Source organism: Sardina pilchardus, chromosome 1 (assembly GCF_963854185.1).
Source record: "Sardina pilchardus chromosome 1, fSarPil1.1, whole genome shotgun sequence".
In the NCBI taxonomy this organism is placed as follows: Eukaryota; Metazoa; Chordata; class Actinopteri; order Clupeiformes; family Clupeidae; genus Sardina; species Sardina pilchardus.
Window position 1 is genome coordinate 17,708,010 of NC_084994.1, and position 16,284 is coordinate 17,724,293.

The window sequence follows — 16,284 nt, forward strand, 5'->3', positions numbered from 1 at the left end:
TACGCTCACTCACTCTACAGACAATTGCACCCACTCGATACACTTATTACACTCATTGATGCACTTATTGTGTTTTTTTAATTGATGTTAGAAGTGCTCTTAAAAAACGTAAATGTTTTATCATGTTGTAAGTCGCTTTGGTTAAAAAGAGTCAGCCAAATGAAATGTAATGTAATGCAATGCACTCATGTTTCACCCTCACCAGAGATGTGCACATTTCTCCACCACACCTCTGACCTTGACTGCTCCATCACATTACAATACAAACGTTAGTGGTCCGTGGTCCCGCTATGAGGTGCACAGAGATCAGGCTTTAGCTTTCTATTATTAGACATGCACGGTGGTTTTGGGTGGTACAGAAGAAGACCAGGGCAGGATCTGAAACATGGTGGTGTGGTGTGTGCTCTTCAAAATGGGTCAACTCTTTGACATAAATGAAGCTGGTCAAAACCAACCCACCTAAAAGCATCCAAACACACTCACTGACACACACACAAACACACTCTCTCTCTCTCTCTCTCTCTCACACACACACACACACACACACACACACACACACACACACACACACACACACACACACACACACACACACACGTGTTGCCAAAAGCAGAAGAGAGATTGAGGAGCTGTGAAACCTCAGAGGAAATTACCAAACTGAAGCAAGCAGTCTGTGTGTGTGTGTGTGTGTGTGTGTGTGTGTGTGTGTGTGTGAAAGAAAGAAAGACAAGCCTGAGTCTCTCATGAAAGTCGCACACCAAGCCTCACATAGCCATTTGACAGTGCTGAACGGTCGACCTCAGGATGAAGATGATGATCGTCTACCTCTGCCTGATCTCAGGTAAGACAAATTATACTAGTGGAACACTTGTATCGCTAATGGAACACTTGTATTGCTAATGGAACACTTGTATTGCTAATGGATCGCTTGTATTGATATTGGAACACTTGCATTGATATTAGAATGCTTGTATTGACATTGGAGCACTCTATTGGAACACTTGTAGCTCCTTTGTGGCTCAACACGGTTGGAAACCATGTGATGTCTTCGCAGCCGTTCAACACAAACATGTCACATGCTCTGGACCTGTCTTCGCTAAAGAGTATTTTTTTTTATTTACTGGATGGATGTTTTTATTGACTGGATGCTTATGACATGACGCTTCTGTCATTTTGTGTCATTCGTTTTTTGTCATGACAAGTTATTGTTAGGGTTTGGGTTTGAGTTTGAGTTAGGGTTAGAGGTTTGGATTTCGGTTAGGGTTATGGTTAGAGATTAGGGTTTGGGTTATTGTTTATGTGTCATGTCACTCTTATGTAGATACCTTCAAGTAAAGTGTTACCCTACTATTTATGGATAATTTATGGTTAGAATTAATTGCTTAACTACATTTTGCGGAATTTCAAAATTCTACTGAATTTCAACCAACCACCTGAAAGGTGTAAGTAGGTGAACTTATATAGTCTAGATGTGTTTTTGGAATTTGCCTAGGATTTAAGTAGTTTTGAAGACACCATTATGTTTGTGATTGTACATTTTTCATCATCTTTGGTCCACTGCTGTGGCTGGTTGGATTGTGTGGTAACTTTAGCAGCTATTTGGGCAGCACAAGAGATTCTTAACATGTAAAAATGGTGATGTCAGGTTATGTTGCTATTCCTAAATCGTAATGTTTTAAGCTAAATAAAAAAAATCAGACCTTTACCTATTTGTGACAGCAGACAATGCATTCAATATCTGAACACTTCATCCAGTTTAGTTATGATTCCTGTGCTACATTTCTTTAGAGATATAGAATGGTAACATGAATGCAGTATACACTGTGTTGTTGCAATCAAATGTTGTTATAACAGCGATCAAAAAGTAATTGTTTTTTATACAGTGTATGTGATGTTTGCCATAATCAAGCAACTATATTCAGTATTAGAACTTTGGAGCCTCCTTTGGAGAAACATTTTACTGCAGCTGATGTGCTACTGTACATCTTTTGTTGTATCCAATCAGAAGTGTCATGCTTTACGTTGGACACTGTGTTTACAGCAGAGCGTGAAGGCATGCTTTTTTATTTCTCTTAAAGAGTAACTGTAAACAAACAGACAGTTTTGTCTGTCCCTTCACTTGTGTCTCTGATCTATCATTATCTCTCTCTATCTCTTTATCTTGACTGTGACAGAGATGGGCCCACTCAGACTTGTGTTTTCTCTATCTTCTCTCTCTCTATCTCTATCTCTCTCTCTCTCTCTCTCCTCTCTCTCTCTCTCTCTCTCTCTCTCTCTCTCTCTCTCTCACGCACGTACAGGTACAGGCACAAACACGTGATTAAACACAACCACTCAAAATTGATTTCACTTGTTTCAAATGATATGCTACAACCAGTATAAGCCAGTTTAGAGATCAAATAGATTGTCTGAGAATGGATAGAAGAAGCTATGTGAGAGGATGAGGACAAGTATGTGGGAAACAAGGAGGAAGAACAAAAAAGCAAAACAAAGTCATTTCTGATCAATTTTGAGCTACTATGATAGAACATGTTTTCGTTCATAAGAAGACAGTGACAGAAAAATATGACATTTGTTTTGAGATTTAAAACATGTACTTTTCACTTCATAAATAGCCTGAATTAACCCCACCACTGCTGAGACTCTCATTCATGCTTTCATGACTGCCAGACAGGACTATTTTGGTGTCTCAACATACACAATTGCAAGAATTCTCACCTGCACCAGGCCCTGGCTAGGCTGGGTAAAGCCTGCCTGATCTGCTGGTGATTTGGATTTCACCCTGCAGCTCAGGCTGGAAACCTGCACATGTGTCTCCCTTGCTTCCTGTCCACGTTTGCTGAGTCCGATCACAAATTATCTTATCCAAAAGGTACACCTGGATCGTTGGTCTGATTGGTTGAAGGACTATCCAAAAGCATACAGTCATTTGAACTATGCCCATTGATCGCGCCCAGATTCCCCAGACCAATGTTCAATCTTAAAGAATTATACCATACTATGAGTTTGGCATGCTTAATGTCAGTTATTAGCTGTTAGCTAATTAGCTGGTTTCATTCTCATTGAGCTCAATGCAATTCAAACCAGCTAATTAGCTTACAGCTAATAACTGACATTAATCATGCCAAACTCTTAGTATGGTGAAGGGTATAAAAGATTATGGTGATAGCCAGACTATGCCCTGGCAACATATCACTCCCATCTTCCATCAACTACACCAACTCCCTGCACAATACCATATTCAACTCAAAATAATTGTTCTTCTTTTCAAAGCCCGACATAATCTTGCACCCTCCTATCTTTCAAACCTCCTGTAACCTTACCAAGCAACCCGCACCTTATGATCCACTAATGCACACCTCCTATCCACCCCCATCGCACACCTCTGCTCCATGGGCGACAGGGCGTTTGTTTTGGGCATTTGACAGGGGGTGTTTAGCGTGGCTGGCCCCAAACTCAGGAACTCTCTCCCACTTGCACTACATCAAAGCACTTCACTATCCACTTTTAAACCTATTCTAAAAACTCTAGATACAAGTGGGGTTATTTTAATTCCAAAGGCCAAGGGGATTTTATCAGGTTGCATAGTGTCCTGGATCCATGAGATAACTGGCCTTTAAAAATAAAAATAAAAATCCTCTATGGGGATTTAACATGGGTGTTCCAATACTTATGACCCGCTATATTTTAAGGAAAACATTTATTTATTTGCAATACATTATTCATTCACAAAGACATTTGTCATTAAAGGTTGAATATTTCCTCATTGTTTCATTTAAGGCATTAAGATCAATTTCCAAAAGATTATTTTATATTTAACTTTAAGCATGTGTTCCAATACTTTTGGAGGGCACTGTATGTATGAATGCATGCATGTGCATATGGATGTCTGATATATAAAATGTATGTACAGTATGGACAGATTGACAAATGTATGTATGGATGTAGAATATCCTGACTAAATGCTGCCAAGACTGATGTATGAATATTTTTTTAATAATTTATATTGGTTTCTCCATCTATTTCAATTTAAAAAGACTTCCCCTTTCTCAGTAAGCTGCTCAAACCGACAGAAGGTTAAAGAAGAAGTGATCAGTATTTTGTATGTATCTGTCGGTTTTATAAGGTGAAGAGTACAGCCATGTCCTCACCTTTTGTGTGTACATAGTTCAGGCATATCAGGGGTATGTGGCGGTAGCTGAGGAACTGAAAATGTGCATTAGAATGAGTAATAAATGACACATATCACAGGCAAAAGTGAACCAACGATTTGACAGTATGTGCAAGCACCAATAGAAACACCCCTGCCCCTTCACTCTTGACCAAAACCACCATGTCCACTTTATATCTCTTCTTCTACTTCTCTCTTCTATCTCACTCAATCTCATTTATCTCACTCTACTACCCCCCCCCCCCCCCCCCCACACACACACACACACACACACACACTTCAAGACGGGGTGTAAGAAATATATCTATTAGTTCCCATGGTTGATATTACATAAAGCTGACCTGTCCATCCATTAGCAGGACACAGGATAACAACGCTGTAGATAGTTGGACACTAAATTGAGTGATTGCTTGATTTATTGATTGGATGTATCAAAGTAGAAGTACCAATACACTATCATACGGTCATAAAATGCATATTTTACTGAGTGGGTGGCAGGATCACACAAATTATCTATGTGCGCGTGTGTGTGTGTGTGTGTGTGTGTGTGTGTGTGTGTGTGTGTGTAGTGTGAAAAAGAAAGAAAGAGAGAGCTCAGATGTTGAAGTGTTATGTATGTGAAAGTGGATGTGCCTATATGCATGTGTGTGACTGCTTTTCGCAAAAAACAACCTTTTTTCTCTATTTGCCATGTTGTCCCTTTTTGTGTCTGAGTCAGTAACACTCATTCTCACACAACTCACACTCTCTCTCCATCTCTCTCTCTCCATCCATCTCTCTCTCTCCCTCTCTCTCAAATTCAAAGGAGCTTTATTGGCATGACTCAAAGCTTCTCTCTCTCTCTCTCTCTCTCTCTCTCTCTCTCTCTCTCTCTCTCTCTCTCTCTCTCTCTCTCTCTCTCAACCAGTTCAATCCAAACATAAGGCCATACAGGCTTGGGACTCTTTTTAACAATCAAAACATAATAACTGCAGGTACAAAATCGTACCAATAATTTGATGGGCTATGTAAAGACGTTCTGTCTCATTGGTGGAGAGTGGTTCTCATGTTTGGTGCCCTGTTGGCCAGAATCTCTAATAGCAATATATTCTAATAGCTATGTTTTGTATGTGGTTGCTAGTAAAACATGTTCAATTGCGGCCCGCGAGACGATATTTGTAGTTTGTAATGAGGGGGCTAGTTCGTGAAAACGTTGCTTGAATCGAAACACTTGATGTCTAGCAGGTGGAGTCTAGGCTACAAATGAGACTTGTCACCGTACCTCCCGTCTGTTTTAACCCGCGTCGTTTATCGCATAAAAAATACCCTCAAGGGGCGACTTAGGCTACATTATTATTTTGACAGAAAGTTGCGGGCTGGAACATGTTGCAAGTAAACAATTGCTAATTTGTGATGCTGTCATGAACCTGAGCTATGGTAGCGCAGCCATAGAGCCCAGCCCACGATTGTTACAAAATATAAAATGCCCAGATGCATCTGCGCGGGCCGCACTAACATTAAGCTTCGACTTCAGCCCGGGGGCCGCAAAATATCGTCTCGCGGGCCGCAATTGGCCCGCGGGCCGCGAGTTTGAGACCCCTGCTCTAGGCACTGGCGGCAGCCATTTCAAACTCTTAAATTGGGGCTTTTGCCGTCGTGATTCCACAAAGGGGGTGTGTCGCGCAAATTAAGGGAGAAGGCAGGTGCGTCTCCTTGACAGGAGGACAGGAGCGTCACAGTGTGTGCATGAGTGCGTAAGTGTGTCTTATTGCCTATGTACTGTATCTCTGTAGCTTATGTCTGAAACAGAATTTGTATCTTTGTGTATGTCTCTCTCAAAAGGTGTCAATGTTGTTACGGCAGTAATCCAGGTGACTGGGTATATAGGTGAATCAGCAGTGATCAGATGCCCATATGATAAAGAATATGTGGGATACTCCAAGTACCTCTGCAGAGGGTCATGTCCTCGCATTGGAGGTAAAGACATTCCAATCAGGACTGAAGCAGGTCAGACCAAAGCAATGACTGGCATATTCTATCTGCATGATGATCCCACTGCTGGAGTCTTCACTGTGACCATCACTGGACTGACTGCAGAGGATTCTGGGCAGTACTGGTGTGGAGTTAAAACAGGATTTGGAAAATCTGATGTATACACTGAGTTGAAGTTGGACGTTTTGCCAGGTATGTATCAGTTTATTGATGATTTCTCTCTTTCTTTGGTTGGTTGGTTGGTTGATTGATTGATTGATTGATTGATTGATTGATTGATTGATTATTACTGATACATTGTTAATACCCTCACTGGGCCAGTGTGTATATGGATGGCAGCATACAGTATGTTATTTATTTTTTGTATCTATCCTACTATGTTTATTTGCACTCTCAGTGATCTTAGAATGGTAGAATGTTTGATTGATTGATGAATTGATTGATTGATTATTACTCATACATTCACAGCAAGAGTGGTGCCCAAAACGACTAAAGTTGTATCAAGTGAGTGTGCTGTAAATATATATATATATTTTACTGTGTATTCATATCAATTTGTGCATGTGTATACTTGATTCATGATTCACTTGTACTATCATTATTAGATTATTTTGTTTATTAGAGGAGATGCATCCCCTCTATTGAAATCCGGTCGCTTCTAATTATTACAGTGCAAGGAAATGCACTGTATTGCTATTCCTAGGCTTTTTCTTTTTATTACTGTATTGTTATTCCTAGGCTTTTTGTTTTTATTACAGTGCATGGAAATGGTCTCACTTAGGCCATCCGGGCTTTGTGTTTTTCAACTTTGTAACTTTTATATTTTTTGAACTATTAATTAAAAACTATTAACATTTGTACACATAGGAATTGCATTTCTAGTTTATTTACTTGATATGCTATGGACCCTCCAGTGTGTCTGAAATACATTTTGAATTGAGTGTTTATGTACATGATATGCATATGTGCATTATGGATGTTGACCTTTGTATAGCATGTTTGTATGTATGTATGTATGTGTATGTATGTAAGAATATTAAATCTATGTAGGTATGAAAGCAAGCACCTCTATATGTATATGTCTATCTGCTCCCCAGTGGTCTTAGAATGGTACTGCACAGCACTTGCCCACTGCAATGCTATGTCCCATATGTGTGTCTCACAAACATTGTGTGTATTATGTTTTCACAGTACCTGAGGTGACTGTATCAATCACAAGTAAGTTACACATTGCAGGTTACATGTGACCTCTGGGTCTGTTTCCTTAGTTAATTTAACAGATGAACCATGACAATCACTATTCATTTGCATTGATGGCACTTGCGCATTACTTCAACTTACCACAATGGAATAACATTTGGGTTATTAACATGTATGCATTTTACAATTTAGACTACAGAGCTACAACTACAGCAATAGAATAACATTTAAACTATTAACATTGAAACTGAACATTTAAGCTAACCTACAGGGCTACCGCTAGTATTCTACCGCCAGTGTTAGATTAATGTTTAACTACAGAGGAGTGTAATATCTAGGAGTTTACCACTGCATCTGTCAATATTAGCACTAGAGGATAAGAGTGCCTACAAATCAACTCAAAGTATGAAGAAGGAGAAGTGGTAGAATAGGATGTAGAGAGGCGAAGAGAGGGAAGTGAAGTGAAGTGGGAGGAAGGAAGAGGAGGAAGAGCAAGTGCATATTAGATGTGTGAAGTTGTCAGAAGCGCTAGTTAGGGGTATACAACCATATGCCTAATGTTTTATGCATTAATCTAACATGATGTTTGTTTGTTTGTGTGCATTATGTATGTAAAGCAAATGTACAGTATGTATGTTTGTACTACATATTATATGCAATGTGTATGTAGAGTGTAAGTACAGTACTGTATGTATGTATGTAGGCCTTTGCAAATGTATGTACAGTATGCACTGTATGTATGTACTCCATGGATGTAGTATGACAGTTAGTTCTACATAGGCTATATGGATCTGTCTATCTGACCCCCCCTCCCCCAGTGGTCTTAGAATGGTACTGCACAGCTCTTATCCACTGCACTGCTATGTCCCATAGTTGATATCGGTGTGTCTAACAAAAACTGTATGTATTTGCTGAATGCTTTTACAGCACCTGAGGTGACTGATGTATCAAGCACAAGTGAGTGAAAAAAACCAGCTTGGAGGTGACCTCTGGATCTTACATGTTTACTGCTCTAAAATATTTAAATATATTAAAAGGCAACGCAAAATATGTGCAGACAAAATGCCATTAGGCTTTCATTGTTTTCTCGCTGTCTCTGATAAATGAACAACTACATTCCTCATTCAAAGGCAATTAATTCAGCCCCCTACCAACCGTTGTCAAGAACAAACTCGGGGACAAGCAACGCAGAGCCGCAACTTTACATTGTAGCCAAGCTTGAAACGATGGTGAACTTGTGTTGTGTACGGTTACTCTAATCATCCCAATCGTGATAAACAAAGTTATTTCTGCTTGCCCTCAATTCCTGCAAAATGATACACCCAGACAAGGCGAGACATATGTACAGTATATATATATATATAAAAAAAAAAATAGAGATAGCCTACGTGGTTAAGTCGGATACGAAGAGGGGATCTCTTGGGAGATGGCTGCACGAAAAAATTGGACATCATACGAGTCTGTAGGCCTAGTGACCACTACTATTCTAGGCTATAGCTAAAGGCTAATAAAGTTCTCATTTTAATCTAAACTGGGACGGGGAGCATTGTGCACACCGGACCCCACCCCCCTTCAAAAGAAAAAAAACAGACTTGCATGCATGACCATCACAAGCACCATCACTCATAAAGCTGTCAATAAAACAGCTGAGTGTGTAGGCCAGCAGAAACAACCAATTGAAAATAATGTCACACGACACAAACAAGCAACCATGCCACAGCGGGCTATTGTAAAAAAAAAGTCCTCCTTATCTTACCTTAAAACCTGAAGCATCTGTGTCATTATTGCTATCAACCTCAGTATCCTCCTACTGCCCGAACATTAATCTACAAATAGTAGGCTTTGTAAGGCTCTACCTTACGTTTAGTTTGTGTTCTTTGTTTGTGTGTGGCTACCAGATTTGTATTTGGTATTGTACTGTTTGATGAGGATTAATTTATAAACCACAGAGACCGATTTCTCATGACCAACACTTTTCTAGATGTCATCAGAAACTCATGTCTCTCTGGTTACACTCTAATATAGCCTACTAGACTCAGGTCCGAACTAAGGAGGACGCCACCAACAGGCAAGGAGTGTTTATTACAACTAACTACAATACATTAGGCCTAGGCTACATCTCTCTCCTTACGATAGATTTTCCTTTAACAGTTCTAACCTATCACTTATGTTAATCACTGACTTTGCAAACCATCATTTCTTGTACTAAATAAACAATTCTTACTTCCTTGTTCTAACCTTACAAATAAATGTGACTTTGCATTTTTTCTAACCTCAAATTCACAACTTAAACAATGCTTTACAGTCACAGAAGCTACATAAACTTTTTATTTACACAATAAACTCAAGTTCATGGAGAGGAATGTGCCCTTAAAGGTTATTTTTTGGGGGGACCGCTGCATTTGCTCCCCTTTGCCACCCCTAAGTGACCAGCCGAATTGTAAGCCTACCTTCCATAAAACATCCGTTTCTTTTCCATAGGTAAACCTGCTTCACTTCTGGATGAAAACAATCCAGACTGGGCTCCATCCCAGAAATTGGGACATGCCTAAGCCTATAACATTTGTGGTGTACAGAAAGATAGCATAGAAAGACACCGTAGACTGAAGGAAAGAGTCGACAAATGGGTCAGGAGTGAAAGTGCTTTGCTGTTGGAGTTGCACACTCCTGTGAATGTCTTTACGGAAGATGTTGCTGTTACAGGGGTTTCTTGTCAGACTGAAATGACAATGAAACATTGTGAACAGTTACAAAACTAAGTGAATGGGTTGCATGAGGAACTAAATTTAGCTGGATTTATTGGAAATTATGAGAAAACTCTTCCCTTCACTGGCCTTCCCAACTGGCAGGCACTGTTTTCCCTGTATGAATACCTCACCTTGAAACAAGAGTTCCGTCTTCATCAGCTTTGAATGCATTCCAAAAACGTATTCTCACTATCATGTGAATTAAACTTAATCTTTATGGAAAAGACTTGGCCTAATCACCATGGAGTTGGAGGTCCACACAACAAAGTCACAGTATTTAGTAACCAGGAGTTGAGCTTGGACCTAAAAACAAATTAAGTAGGAAATTCTCTTTAACTTGAATTAATAGGCCCTAGGAGGAACTCTCTGACCGGGTTATACAGTATTGACGAAAATAAGCATCTATCTATCTACCTCATGGTATGGATGTGTGCACTTAACCCATGAGCCTGATTTACGCAAAGTGCGTTAAAAAACACACCCATTCCTCTATGTTTCGTTGATGCGCGATTATTCGTTGCAGCGAGATGAGACCGAAAGAGCAGGACTGGGGCTTTTCAACGAGACTAGACCCTTGTCTCTACGATCAAGTTTTAAAATAAAATAATAATAAAAAAGAAATTAAATCAAAGTGTAGCCTATCACTTAGCCTAGTCTATAGCCTGCGTTCACCCGCACATCCATTACTCTCGCTTGAATTACTCATGAACCCAGGATAGCACGTATGTCATGAGCATGTCAGATGAAAGAGGGGAAACATATCCCGTTCATTTTTTTCTTTTTCATCAACTAAGTTCAGCAAACTTGCTTTGTGCTGTCCGTGCATGTGTCCATGTAGGCTAAACAATGTAACGTTGCGGCTCTGGGTTCGCTTGTCCTCCGAGTTAGTTCTTGACGACGGTTGTTAGGGGGTTGAAACCGGTCTATTGTAAATTTTGTTTGTTGTATCGCTATTCTCAGCAACACTCATGACAACTGATTACTTTGCCTGTGAAGACTGTAAGATGAACACGGTCATCAAAAGTCAACAACCAGCTGTAGGCTTTAGTAAGTGATGGCCTTATATCCAGAATGGCCTTGTGTGTGTGTGTATGTCTATCCCTCTCTTATTCAATCTCTCCTCCCTTTCATGTCAAATACAGTTTAACTATCATATGTGAATCCTATCAACATGTTTTACATGCATCTGTGTGTGTGTGTGTGTGTGTGTGTGTGTGTGTGTGTGTGTGTGTGTGTGTGTGTGTGTGTGTGTGTGTATGTATGTATGTATGTATGTATGTATGTATGTATGTATATACAGTACAGGCCAAAAGTTTGGACACACCTTCTCATTCGGACACCCCTTCTTTACTTTCATACTATATGACTATGAAAATTGTAGATTCATACCGAAGGCATTAGAATTATGAATTAACACATGTGGAATTATATACTTAACAAAAAAGTGTGAAACAACTGAAAATATGTCTTATATTTTAGGTTCTTCAAAGTAGCCACCTTTTGCTTTTAATACTACTTCGCACACTCTTGGCATTCTCTTGATGAGCTTCAAGAGTCACCTGAAATGGTCTTCCAACAGTCTTGAAGGAGTTCCCAGAGATGCTTAGCACTAGTTGGCCCTTTTGCCTTCACTCTGCAGTCCACACGGTGGTTGGAACCAAAGGTCTCCGATTTTGACTCATCAGACCAAAGCACAGATTTCCACTGGTCTAATGTCCATTCCTTGCGTTCTTTAGCCCAAACAAGTCTCTTCTGCTTGTTGCCTGTCCTTAGCAGTGGTTTCCTAGCAGCTATTCTACCATGAAGGCCTGATTCAGGCAGTCTCGTCTTAACAGTTGTTCTAGAGATGTGTCTGCTGCTAGAACTGTGTGGCATTGACCTGGTCTCTAATCTGAGCTGCTGTTAACGCGTGATTTCAGAGGCTGGTGACTCGGATGAACTTATCCTCCGCAGCAGAGGTGACTCTTGGTCTTCCTTTCCTGGGACGGCCAGTTTCTTTGTAGCGCTTGATGGTTTTTGCGACTGCACTTGGGGACACTTTCAAAGTTTTCCCAATTTTTTGGACTGACTGGCCTTCATTTCTTAAAGTAATGATGGCCACTCGTTTTTCTTTACTTAGCTGCTTTTTTTCTTGCCATAATACAAATTCTAACAGTCTATTCAGTAGGACTATCAGCTGTGTATCACCCCTGACTTCTGCACAACACAACTGATTCCCAACCCCATTTATAAGGCAATAAATCACACTTATTAAACCTGACAGGGCACACATGTGAAGTGAAAACCATTTCAGGTGACTACCTCTTGAAGCTCATCCAGAGAATGCAGAGTGTGTGCAAAGCAGTAATCAGAGCAAAGGTGGCTACTTTGAAGAAACTAGAATATAAGGCATATTTTCAGTTGTTTTACACTTTTTTGTTTTCCACATGTGTTAATTCATAGTTTGATGCCTTCAGTGTGAGTCTACAATGTCAATAGTCATGAAAATAAAGGAAACTCATTGAATGAGAAGGTGTGTCCAAACTTTTGGCCTGTACTGTATATATATATATATATATATATATATATATATATATATATATATATATATGTGTGTGTAAATACTGCATGTTCAGGTTTTTTTATTCTCGTTAATTTTAAAATGTCTGTAGATTTTGTTGTGAGTGGATATGTGTCCTTTCTGACGTCTCTGTGTAGATGTTGTGAGTGGATATGTGTCCTTTCTGATGTGTCTGTGTAGATGTGGTTGTGGGTAGCGGTGTTGCTGGACTAGCAGTTCTGCTGATCATCGCTGTGGTTTTGGGGTGTCGTGTAGCAAAGAGGAATAAGAGTTTGGAAACGCCTGGTAATACACACATTTGCGTGCACACACAGAGATTCCTGATGTACATATACTTCACACATACGTCACCATATTTCACACAAACTCATGGAATTCAGTGCGTGTTTGTTTGCCACTAACTTATTTCTGTCTTTAACAGATGACACACCTTTAAGCCAAAGTGCCCCTACTACTGCAAACATTTACACAGACACAGAAACTACTAGAGAGGTACGCAATGCTTCATGGATAATGTAGCTTTTATTTATAGCAATCCATTACCATATCTTAAAATGTATTACTGTGACTCTTTCATTTAGTATAGTAGTTCATGTTATTTATGTCATTTGGTGTCACAGGAGGATTAATCTATGGCAATACTTTTCGATCTTGATTGAGTTATGTTATACGTTTTATGTTTTTTTTAATATATCGTTTTACAGTTTATGAATATATTTTAAGCAAACAAGATCACTGCTCATCCGTGTGAGGTGCAGGATTTAGAGTAAACTTGTCATTTTAAAGAAGAATCTGCACACTTCAAGTCTTTGTGCAAAACATGTTTTTGAACTTTACTTTAGAGTCTCTGCCTGATGAAGGTCTAACGACTGAAAGCATGCACTCAGTAAAGTTCAAAAACATTAAATATATTTTAATTGATGGTAGATGGTAGTCAGTAACAAGTGCATGAAGTAAGATAAACACAGACGTTTTGTCTCCTTCTTCATGTGCAGGGAAACACGTCTCGTGAGATTGACTCTGTGTACGAGTGCCTGGAGCTGAAGGAGTGTGGTTCTGATGCAGAGTATGAGGGATTGGGAGCGCTGTCCAGTGGGAAGTCCCCGTTACCACGAGTCATCGGGTATCCTGGGAAGGGGAAGGAAAAAGACACCCTTGGCAAGGCTAAGAAAGGTTCGGAAAATGCATATGGATATTTGAGGGACACACAAAGTATTAGCAAGGGTAAGAAAGGTGGAGAAAATGAATATGAATCTATGAGGAACACCCTTAGCATTAGCAAGGCTAAGAAAGGTGCAGAAAATGAATATGAATCTATGAGGGACACCCTTAGCATTAGCAAGGCTAGCAAAGGTGCAGAAAATGAATATGAATCTATGAGGGACACCCTTAGCATTAGCAAGGCTAGCAGAGGTGCAGAAAATGAATATGAATCTATGAGGGACACACTTAGCATTAGCAAGGCTAACAAAGGTGCCGAGAATGAATATGAATCTATGGGAGGCATGCATAGTATTGCTAGTAAAGGTGCTAAAAATGATCACAACCCCGAGAAGGCTGCTCTTAGCAAGGCGAGGAAAGGTGTAGAAAATGAGTACATGTCCATGAAGGCCACTCTTCCTCGAGCTGTGCAGAGCAACGATACAGTGCAGGAGTTCATGAGGGACACTCTGAACAGGGTACGGAAATAGTGCTGAAACGATTAGGAGTGTATGATGTACACCCTCAGGAAGGCTAGGGATGAGTGCATGGATGAATGAATTTATGAATGTAGGGAGCATGTTACCCAAAATGTAAATTAGAGTGAATGAGTGAGTGAATGAATGAATGAATTTTCCCCAGGAGATGAGGAGTTGGAGATGGGAGTTTAAGCTACAGTCTACTATCCGTCTGTCCGTCGATCTATCTATCTATCTATGTATCTATGTATCTATCTATATCTTTCCATTCATCTATATTTATAGACATCCCTGATCGTATGGCCATCTCTCTTGGTTGAGATTAATTTGGGATTTTGCATTTTGATGGTGATGAATGTTAATATGAACAGAACTTTTTTTTATTTTTGCTGATATCTTTTCCTGACTTTTTGATTGATTGCATTTGTATCATATTTGTATGTTTAATATGTACAGTGTACCTTATATATTTGCATGTTACATTTGGTAGCTTTTTAGAAATGTATTTTATTAATGATAATACTAATGCTTTATCTTGATATCCTGTACTAATGTCAATTCAATTTTGAACAACAATGAATTACTGTAAGATGTTTTTGATGGTACTGTATGTTTGCACTATTTTTTTACTTTCATGAGGTCTCTTGAATTCTAATTTGGAAATGAGAATGATGCTCTACAAAAGTATTAAATCAGGGATATGTTGACTTTTTCAACCCTGTTATTCTAGTTTTTAATGTTTTATTAATTTTTCAGAACTGTTGTCTTTTTTTTCCATCATTATTTTTGTTTTACAGCTAAATTTGTTAATAAAACTGGGAATATACATTTTAAATGGGTTTTGATTTCAGGCTGTAAGACAAAAAATATGATGACTTTCTATAGGCACTGTATACAGGGAATACCTAGTGTAATAGGCACCTTTTACGCATCTTCCAACTTTTTAAACAAAACTCCCACGTTTCCCCTGACCACCTATGAATGCATACATGACAGACAAATGCAAATTGTCATCTCCTGTGACACAGTATGTGGTTTCATCTAAATGTGGCCTGTTAGTACATACCACACCATGGTTTTATGTGTATGTTGCAAAGGAAAAAAGCCTGAAGTGGCCGCAAAAGCGATAGTACCTCTACCTCAGCAGAGTGTAGTCCACAATCAGCCATAAATTCACCAGTCTCTGTGGTAACTATTACAGCTGATGACCAAAGGAGGGCACTATTGATGAACAAAATACACACAGTCACACACATGTGCGCGCACACACACACATACACACCTAAACACAGATATGGGCAGTATTTTAATTAAATTTAATTTAAATACAGTATTTGCTTTTAGGGGTGTTTGTTTGTGCTTTGTGTTAATTGGTAGCCTACCGAGGCCTTCAATGCGGTTGCTCATATCCCCCTGTAACCTATGTGCGTCGTGACAGTGTGTAGGCCTACTCTTGATTATAATAAGGGGCAAATTGTTACATATTTCATTTTAAAAGCATATAATATAGGATTAACAAAGTGTATGGACTTGCTATATTAAATGCAGGTAACCAGATAGGCTATGTGCACGTCCGATTTCGCAAGTGCATTCAAAAATCGACAGCTGTCTGTAAGACCAAAGACCAAAACTTATTTAGGCTATCGTAGACTATACTGTATTCACCCACAGTAGGCTATCCTCTTAATTTTTCGAAAATAATGAAAGAAGGCAGTATATTAAAGATATGTACTGCGAGATAGTCCTCAGCAGCTTTAGGCACTCAAGGTGAGGAAGTGCTCCATGCTGCATTATTGAGACGGGCTTCGTTTCGGGAAACATTCTTAAAACACAATGTGAAAGACCTCCGATGCGCACTGATAGCTATAGTTATGGGGCCGTAACTCAGGAGGATATAATTGAGCCTAAGAAATCAACAACGTCTGAACTTTGCAGCGTTTTTTTTCGGGAGGGGGT

The 16,284-nt window shown here is 39.4% G+C and overlaps 1 protein-coding gene across 1 annotated transcript; it reads left to right on the forward strand.

Moving 5' to 3' along the window:
• The first annotated feature begins 721 nt into the window (after window positions 1-721).
• LOC134083437 (CMRF35-like molecule 1) lies at window positions 722-15,098 on the forward strand. Its single transcript, XM_062539765.1, has 9 exons — window positions 722-841; window positions 5,993-6,334; window positions 6,611-6,646; window positions 7,334-7,360; window positions 8,270-8,299; window positions 11,050-11,136; window positions 12,830-12,934; window positions 13,071-13,141; window positions 13,645-15,098. Exons 1-9 carry the CDS (start codon window positions 805-807, stop codon window positions 14,338-14,340), a joined length of 1,431 nt encoding a protein of 476 aa, XP_062395749.1. The 5' UTR covers window positions 722-804; the 3' UTR covers window positions 14,341-15,098.
• Window positions 15,099-16,284: the final 1,186 nt, after the last annotated feature.

What these genes read in the sequence shown, in the direction of transcription:
- LOC134083437 (XM_062539765.1), top strand. Translation starts at nt 805, where the DNA reads ATGAAGATGATGATCGTCTACCTCTGCCTGATCTCAG. An exon ending in GGTGACTGTATCAATCACAA is followed by an intron (nt 7,361 to 8,269) that starts GTAAGTTACACA and finishes ATGCTTTTACAG; the next exon opens with CACCTGAGGTGACTGATGTA. An exon ending in ACACAGAAACTACTAGAGAG is followed by an intron (nt 13,142 to 13,644) that starts GTACGCAATGCT and finishes CTTCATGTGCAG; the next exon opens with GGAAACACGTCTCGTGAGAT.